The following is a 9042-nucleotide window of genomic DNA, read 5'->3' on the forward strand; positions in this document are numbered from 1 at the left end:
ACTGACCACTTTGCCAGAATCTCTTAAGCCGCTGATGGGTCTTGCCCACCCTCGCAAAGGAGGGTGGCTGTTTGGACTGCAGTGGGTCTCTGAGGCAGGGCATGTGCTGTGCTCCTCCCTCTCTTCTAAGTCTCTTTGATTTCTGGTTTAATAACCTGCCTCCTTTGGACCTTGATCACCCTGGCACAAAGCTTAAATCAACTGCTTTAATAACCAGGGACAGTCTTTTAAAAACTTCATATTCAGTCATTGCTTGAGAAAATAATACCATCATTCCATTAAATCATGACCACTTTCACGTTGCAGTTGAAGGCCCTGATGGTGGTTGGGATTGCCGTCTGTAAAGATGCGTTCAGCCAGGGAACGGTGGTGGTGGGATTTGTGGCCAGCACCAACCCCAGAATCACCAGGTACTTTTGAAATTGCCCCAGCATCTTCAGTTATGTAGACTATTGTGGTTTCTTCTAAAGACACTACAGAAAGGGATAGTTTTTATTCTTCACTCATTTTTATTTTTATTTATTTATTTATTTATTTGTCTTTTCTAGGGCCACACCTGCAGCATATGGAGGTTCCCAGGCTAGGGGTTGAATCGGGGCTGTAGCCACTGGCCTACGCCAGAGCCACAGCAGCTCGGGATCCGAGCCGCGTCTGCGACCTACACCACAGCTCATAGCAACGCCGGATCCTCAACCCACTGAGCAAGGCCAGGGATCGAACCCGCAACCTTATGGTTCCTAGTCGGATTTGTTAGCCACTGCGCCACGACGGGAACTCCTTCTTCACTCATTTTTAAAATATGAACACCTATGGCCCTAAATTATACTTACATATACAAACATGATGGATAATACTGAGCTAAAGTGTAGCTTCATTAAAAACTATTTTTATAGGTGTTCCTGTCATGACTCAGCGGTATCAAATCCAACTAGTATCCATGAGGATTCGGGGTCGATCCCTGGCCTTGCTCAGTGGGTTGAGGATCCGGCATTGCTATGAGCTGTGGTGCGGGTCGAAGACACGGCTCGGATCCCAGGTTGCTGTGGCCGTGGTGTAGGCCAGCAGCTATAGCTCTGATTCGACCCGTCACCTGGGAACTTCCATATGCCGAGGGTGTGGCCCCAAAAAGCAAAAAACAAAAACAACCCCCCCAAATTATTTTTGTACAGACATTAGGACAAACTATTGCTTATATGTAAATCATATTCCCCAAATGATGGCTGTGTAGAAATTCCTGTGCAGTTATTTCTCAGAACACCTGCATTATATTGGGTGCTGTTCTGGGAAGCTTATCTGTTTTATGTCAAGCAGTGGAGAAGCAGATCACCTGGCTTTACATCCTGATCTTCCACTTATTTTATGTACATGCTCAATACATGTTTGTTACTATTGCAATTATTATGTTACTATACTATTGTTACTGTATAGTTTGTTGCTGTTACTATTACTTTTGTTTTACTCAAAGCCCCTGGATGTGGTGGTGGTGCACACAGCTGTGAAAAATGTAGGCAGGATGACACATGAAACATGGACTCACAGCACCCATGCCATTGTAGTTCTTAGAACTGGTGTGGCATTTGTGTCTAAACAGTGTGCTTCCAGGCTGCTTACAACATGTCTTCTTCCTAGAATTAAACTCTTTGATTGACTCCATTCAATTTGTGATTGAGTATATGTTTGGGATTGTGAGGCCCAGGAAAATCGTAGCATAACTGCGTGCCTCCAGCTTCAGTCTGGGCTGCATGAGATCCCTGTTCTGTGTGTCACTTCCTTAATCAAACACATAAGGGACTTCTGGCTTATCAGTAGCAGTTTTAATGGTGTCATGACTGCTGGCATATTGAGAGAACTAGAATTGACGTGGCCACATAAGTCCTGATCTTCATTTTCCAAGTGCTTTTAATGAATAATTTTAGGAGGAGAATTGCTTCTGAAATCTAGATAGGTTAATTCATGTTAAAATTTCAATTGCTGGAGAGCCCGTCGTGGCTCAGTGGTTAGCGGACTCGACTGGCATCCATGAGGACACAGGTTCGATCCCTGGCCTCGTTCAGTGGGTTAAGGCTCCGGCGTTGCTATGAGCTGTGGTGTAGGTCGCAGATGTGACTTGGATCCTGAGTGGATGTGGCTGTGGCATAGGCACGTGGCTACAGCTCTGATTGGACCCCTAGTCTGGAAACTTCCATATGCTGCAGGTGTAGCCCTAAAAAGACAAAATGACAACAAGATAAAAAAAAAAAAAAAAGATTTCAACTGCCAAAAAAGCTCACCTGTAGAAGTGAAGTTTATGCCTGAGAAGTCTTTGAATATTTTGAACATAGAAGATCTACTGCTAAACCAATAAATTCCTTTATAATTATAACGCAGTGGTCTCTATTTATCTGTGCTTATTATGTACCAAGTGCTGTACTAGGTACTTTTCATATAGTATCTAATTTAATTTTTACAACTCTGTGAGGTACTGACTACCTACTATCATGTACATTTCCTTGGTACAGATGAGGAAATGAGACTTAGGTTCACATAGCAAATCGCCTAGCTGATGAGTGTATCAGCCAGGAGTAGAACTCAGATACGGCTGATGCTAGCTAGCCCTGTAGCAAGAAATGGTGTTTGGGGGTGTATGTGAGAGGAAGAGCATTTGAATGTATTGTGATCATATTAGGAACAATTGATTTTTACACATAGTGTCTATTTTTAAAATTGAAATATAGTTGATTTACAAGGTTGTTATAATGTCTACTTCTTGATTTCATACTGGTGCATGTGTACCATAGAACTTTTGAAGGTGAACTTCAGTTTTCTTCTGTGTTTACTCTAGGTGGTTTTCCCGCTGTATCCTTCAGAGATCAACAGCTGATATTGCAGATTGCTTGAAAGTCTTCATGACGGGTACAAAAAATGTAGTGGCGGGGAGGGGCTGCAAGGCCTGTTCCTTCAGACCCAAAGGCCACAAAACTCTAGCCCACCAGACAGGTGGAAACAGGCTCTTTTTTTATTTTTAAAATTTTATTTATTTTTTTATTGCTCAATGAATTTATTTCATTTATAGTTGTACAATGATCATCACAATCCAATTTTATACGATTTCCATCCCACAACCCAAGCACTTCCCCCCACCCCTCAAACTGTCTCCTCCAGAGACCATAAGTTTTTCAATGTCTGTGAGTCAACATCTGTTCTGCAAAGAAGTTCCGTCTGTCCTTTTTTCAGATCCCACATGTCAGTGAAAGCATTTGATGTTGGTGTCTCATTGTATGGCTGGCTTCATTTAGCATGATAATTTCTAGGTCCATCCATGTTGCTAAAAATGCTGGTATTTCATTCCTTTTAATGGCTGAGTAAGAATATACACAATGGAATATTACGCAGCCATGGAAACAGACTCTTTAAGCCTGTCTGAGTCAGCTGGTACCCAGTTGGAGATTCCAAAGCTGTGTCCTGACTCAGGCTAACAGACAGGCTGTGTAGAATTTACATTTGTCTGTGTGTGACAATCTGAAAGCCAGCAGGAAAGAAAGTTTGTAGTTGCTGGTGGCTCTGGCAAGCAGCGTGAAAGCCAAAAGAAATCTATGCTGGAGGAGGAAGGATTATGACAGACTAGCATTCAGTCTAGAAACAGGAGAGAAGTTTTGGGGACAAGGAAAGGGATGCTGGCGGATCAAGTGTGGCATGGCAGGAGGAGATGGGGAAGCTAGCACATGGGGAGGTGCCCTCCTCCCAGAGGGATGCGGGGGAAAGAGGGACCTGGGGCTCCCATGGCCTCCGGGACCCTAGCCCAGATGGGGCTTGGCCATTCCCTGGCTCCGTGACCAATGCGGCCCCCTACCTCCCTGATCTGTAGCGTCCTATCTGTAAACTTTGAGGGGTTGTAAATATTTGCTTCTCAAGAGGTGAATTTGGTAATGAATTTACATTATGGTCATCTATCAAACTAAAATGGATTCCTTTCTTCCTTCCTTCCTTCCTTTCTTTCTTTTGTGCTTTTTAGGGCCATACCTGCAGCATATGGCAATTCCCAGGCTAGGGGTCCAATGGGAGCTGCAGCTGCTGGCCTGTGCCACAGACACAGCCATGGCAGATCTGAGTTGTGTCTGTGACCTACATCACAGCTCATGGCAATACCAGATCCCTGACTCACTGAGCAGGCCAGGGATCAAACCTGCATCCTCGTGGATACTAGGATTCATTTCCACTGCGCCACAATGGGAACTCCTAAAATGGATTTCTTGGATGATAAATTCTCCTAAAACAGTGGTGCCATATATGCATGAAAATAGATTCTATACCATATCACTTTCCCCTCACTTCAAAACCTGGTTATTATTATTATTTTTTTAGTAGTTACGAAAAGTTTCCATTGGGTTTTCTGTTGGGTGGAACTTACTGTCTGGTCTCTGCTCCTTAGGCAATTTCTAGTGAGGGTGAATGGAAATTTTTCAGGGTTCATATTGTCAGCGAGATTAACAGGCGAGTCCATGTAAAGAGATGCTTTTAGAGGAACAGCCAGCTCTTTTCCTCATGTTTTCATGTTTATGCTCATTAGAGAAGAAAATTACCTGAAATTATTCTTTCCTTATTGAGAGGATTTAAAGATTTAAAGAAACCAAATTAGTATTAATTCAGTTTGGGGGAATTGGTATGTCAATTGCATGAATGAAATTTTAATATATTACTTAAACATTGAAATTTTACTAAGGAGATATGCTAAGTTCGAGAATATGTTATGCCATAGAAACCATTATGAGTCCTCAAATAGCGGAGATGCAGGGCTTTCTGTAAAGGGTTCTATTTTTATATTATCGCAAATACAACCCAGATTAGGTGTCACCCTGTCTTATTGTGGTCTGAAATAGCAAACTCTTTAAACCTTGAACTATATGGGAATTTTATTCTTTGCTGGTATCGGACAAGTCCTTCTTTGCTGACTCACACCCCTTTCTGCAGGAGCACTCAACAGATGGTACAAGCACAACCACGGCTTGCCAGCCCGGATCATTGTGTACCGGGACGGAGTAGGGGACGGTCAGCTGAAAACACTCATTGACTATGAGGTTCCCCAGCTGCTGGCCAGTGTGACAGATGCCAGTTCAAATACCAGGTATCAATTTAGTGTGCTTTCCCCCACACTCCCAGTTCTAGCACATTCACCGTAACTATTCACTGTGACTAGATACCAGCATCTCTCTCTCTTTTTCTCATGTCCATAAGGTTTGATCCTTTTCTGCCTCATGTTAGATACGAGGGTAGCTGGGATGATCTAATGTAAATAGTCTGGGTGGCATGAGCCTCTGCGGACTCTGAGTGGGGCGCCAGAGGAAGGCAGGACGCTGCGATTCAGCAGGAAGCCTGCGGGCGACTGGCAGCTGAAGAAGCCTCATACATATGAAGATGCTAAGGGGGAAAACAAGCTGTGGTTTTGACCTTGAGGCCCAATCAACACATGGGGGAAAACCTCCAAAATGCGGGCACTGGTGTGCAGCTCAGGTCTGCGGAGGTGCTGAGAGCAGCGTGGGTGCCATGAAAGCTGGGCACGTGAAAGCTTGTAGAAATCAGACTGTCACCATCCTAACACCGGGCACCTTGCTCTGCTGCGACATTTCTTCCTTCCTTCCTTCCTTGCTTTCTTTGAGGACTGCACCTGTGGCTTATGGAGGTTCCCAGGCCAGGGGTCCAATCAGAGCTGTAGCTGCCGGCCTACACCACAGCCACAGCAACTCCAGATCCGAGCCTCGTCTGTGACCTACATACACCACTGCTCATGGCAACGCCGGATCCTTAACCCACTGAGTGAGGCCAGGGATCAGACCTTCGTCCTCATGGATGCTAGTCAGATTTGGCCCTAATGTGTAGCTCATCCATCCATCCATCTGTCCATCCACCCAGGCTTGTGTTTTGCAGGATTCAGAAGCAATGATTTGAGGAGTAAGAGGAACTTGTGGCTCTCCCTTTGCTTTCAGAAAATGAGAAGGAGCGTGAAGGTGAAACAGGGAGATGATTGATAATGGGAAGACCAATCTGGTCTCCATGGATAATTCTGGAAAATCTTTTTTTTTTGTCCTATGAACCATTCTTCCCTGACCTCCTTAAATAATATAAATTGGTCAGGTGACTGGGCATAACACGCTTTTGCAACAAATGAAGACAACCCTTAATTTAAATCACTTTGTGTCTGGGTGGAGAGGAAATTGGGGGTAATTTTAATTTTCTTTGTTTTGCTAATGAACTAATTTATTTCCTGTAAAAATTGCCACAAAATTTAAATAAGTAGAAAACTGGATTTCTCGTTGCAGCTCAGCTGGTTAAGAACCTGACATAGTCTCTGCGAGGATGGAGATTCGATCCCTGGCCTCGCTCAGTGGCTTAAGGATCTGGCATTGCCACAAGCCGTGGTGTAGGTTGCAGAGGTGACTGGCATCTGGCGTTGCTGTGGCTGTGGCGTGGGCCAGCAGCTGTAGCTCCGATTGGACCCCTAGCCTGGGAACCTCCATATGCCACGGGCGTGGCCCTAAAAAAAAAAAAAAAAAAAAAAAAAACAGAAGAAGAAAGCTGCATGGCTCGATTTTAGTTATCTCGTTGTTGTTGTTATTGTTGTTATCGTTCTTACTATTTTGCCTCTCTGGTTCCAAGCCCCAGACTGTCGGTGATCGTGGTCCGGAGGAGGTGCACGCCGCGGTTCCTGACCGAGAGCGGCCGGACGCTGGAGAACCCGCCCCTTGGCACTGTCGTGGATCTGGAAGCAACTCGGCCTGAATGGCAAGTCTGTCGGAAAATCCCTTGGAACAAAGCTTTGACTCTGGGGTCCGCTTTGCCCTGTTCTGCGTGCCTTCTCCCTCACACTGCTTCCTTTCCCCTCAGGTATGACTTTTACCTGATCAGCCAGGTGGCCCGTCAGGGAACCGTGAATCCCACCTACTATAATGTCATCTATGATGACAATGGCCTGAAGCCCGACCACATGCAGAGACTCACCTTCAAACTGTGCCACCTGTACTACAACTGGCCGGTGAGTGACCGTTGTGGACTTAGGTGCAGACTGGTACTCGAGGTGGCCACCCAGGAGCTGGCACCCGATGCACTTTTGTATCTTCAGCCCTGGCATCATGTCTGGCTTTATTTGATTTATTTATTTATTTTTTTTAGGGCCTCATATGGAGGTTCCCAGGCTAGGGGTCGAATCGGAGTGGCAGCTGCCGGCCTGCACAGGCTACATCCTAGCAGCGCAGGATCCAGGCTGCATCTGCAGCCTGCACCACAGCTCATGGCAAGGCTGGATCCTTAACCAACTGAGTTGAGGCCAAGGATTGAACCCGTATTCTCATGGATACTAGTCAGATTCATTTCCACGGAGCCACGACAGGAACTCCCATGTCTGGCTCTTTACCAAGGAGGAATGAATGAACGATGATTCCCTTCCTCCACTGTGAGTGAAACACCCTCGCTCATAGACGTAAAAGAGCAGTCACTATTATAATGCATTAGCACTTATAATTTCCATAAGTCTTTATTTATTTATTTATTTAATTTATTGCACCTGTGCCACATGGAGGTTCCCAGGCTCGTGGTTGAATCGGAGCGGTAGCCACTGGCCTACACCACAGCCACAGCAACTCGGAATCCACGCTGCATCTGTGACCTACACCACAGCTCACAGCAACTCAGGATCCTTAACCCACTGAGGGATCGAACCCGCATCCTCATGGATACTAGTTGGGTTTGTTACTGCTGAGCCACAGTGACAGCTCCCTGGAAGTCTTTCTTGTATACGTTATTTGAGGCCAGCCTGGGAGGAAAGGGGTACTGGTATTTCTAAGTTACGGATGAGGCAGTTGAAGCTAACTCAGAAGTTTCACACCAGGTAATGGTGTCTGGTGGGAAGGTAACAGGTGTGGCTACGTCTGTTTTCCTGTCCATGAGGCCCAGAGCGGCTGTCAAAGTCCAAAGCCAAGACCTGCTCTGAGCCCCTCGAAACACCAAGTCGTAGGAAACTTAGATCAGCCCTCAGTGTGTGGCTCCCAGATCCCAGCACCACGAGACCAGACTGGCCTTCCCCTGCCTACCCCCATCCCCCAGTGAATTTCAGTTCCCAGGGAGCAAAGTTGCCCTTCGTTGGTTGGGTTTAGTTCTCATTGACTTACAACCCCTTCTATCTAGTGGATGAAAAAACTCAGGAAGAAGTATCCTTGGAAGAGCAAGTTATTCTCTTCATTACTGTCAATACTTCTCCGCAGGGCTTAATCAGTGTTCCAGCCCCGTGTCAGTATGCCCGCAAGCTGACCTTTCTGGTGGCACAGAGCATCCATAAAGAACCGAGTTTGGAATTAGCCAATTCTCTCTTCTACCTGTGATGACACGAAGCACTGACATCCTTAGAGGAAGGATCTGAGGAGCACTTGGTGTGCTTTGTACAAATCCACCAGGAGCTCGAGGCTGTGACTGGAAGGAGATTTTTAGTTTTAAATAACTTCTGGGGGAAAAAAAAAAAAAGCCCCAAAACCTTAATCTAAAATGGCTCAAAAGAAATGTACCATGTGCTTGGGGGTGAGTTCTCATTTTGGTATGTGGAATTAAAATGTAGCATCATCTGTGAGTAATACCACAAAGCTGAATATGCTCTCAGAAAATACGTGTTCGTGTGATGACTTGATGGTAGGTAAATTGGGTCTAATTTCCACCCTCGGTTTTGCAGAAGTTTTCTTAAGTAATGTTATAGAGTGTTTTGTGGAGTGGCTTAAATCATTGTTAAAAAATAAAGAAAATTCAGAGCATCACCTATGTGTTTATTGTTATTTGAACCGCAGTTGATATTTCACGTGAACTTCATTTTTTACAGGTTTTCTGCAAAGACTCTTAGGCAGTAGACCACCTCACCATCCTTATTTGAGTTATATTTCTAGAAAGGAACATGCCATTTATTCTCATTTTCTCTCTGGCTTTGCAAAGCCAAAGCGTGTGGGAGCTCCTGAGCCAGGGATTGAACCTGCACCACAGCTCTGGCCTGAGCCATAGCAGTGACAAGGCCGGATTCTTAACCCACTGAGC

At 45.3% G+C, this 9042-nt stretch overlaps 1 protein-coding gene across 13 annotated transcripts in view; it reads left to right on the top strand.

Moving 5' to 3' along the window:
- The window catches only part of PIWIL4 (piwi like RNA-mediated gene silencing 4), a 72886-nt gene extending 64115 nt beyond the window's left edge, over positions 1–8771 (top strand). For 9 of the 13 annotated variants that reach the window (XM_084974259.1, XM_084974254.1, XM_084974255.1 and 6 more), the window contains 6 exons: positions 307–410; positions 2822–2892; positions 4948–5101; positions 6631–6756; positions 6859–7006; positions 8232–8771. In XM_084974259.1, the coding sequence (XP_084830385.1) occupies positions 307–410; positions 2822–2892; positions 4948–5101; positions 6631–6756; positions 6859–7006; positions 8232–8348 (720 nt within the window). In that variant the 3' untranslated portion in view covers positions 8349–8771. The remainder of the gene's footprint in view (positions 1–306; positions 411–2821; positions 2893–4947; positions 5102–6630; positions 6757–6858; positions 7007–8231) is intronic. The other 4 variants (XR_014814297.1, XR_014814299.1, NM_001315802.1 and 1 more) reach the window with 3 other exon arrangements.
- The last annotated feature ends 271 nt before the right edge of the window (positions 8772–9042 follow it).

This window comes from Sus scrofa, chromosome 9 (assembly GCF_054392235.1).
Source record: "Sus scrofa isolate SSC_HxYL_T2T_F1_AM1 chromosome 9, Sscrofa_HxYL_maternal_Yorkshire_Landrace_v2.0, whole genome shotgun sequence".
Lineage (NCBI taxonomy): Eukaryota > Metazoa > Chordata > Mammalia > Artiodactyla > Suidae > Sus > Sus scrofa.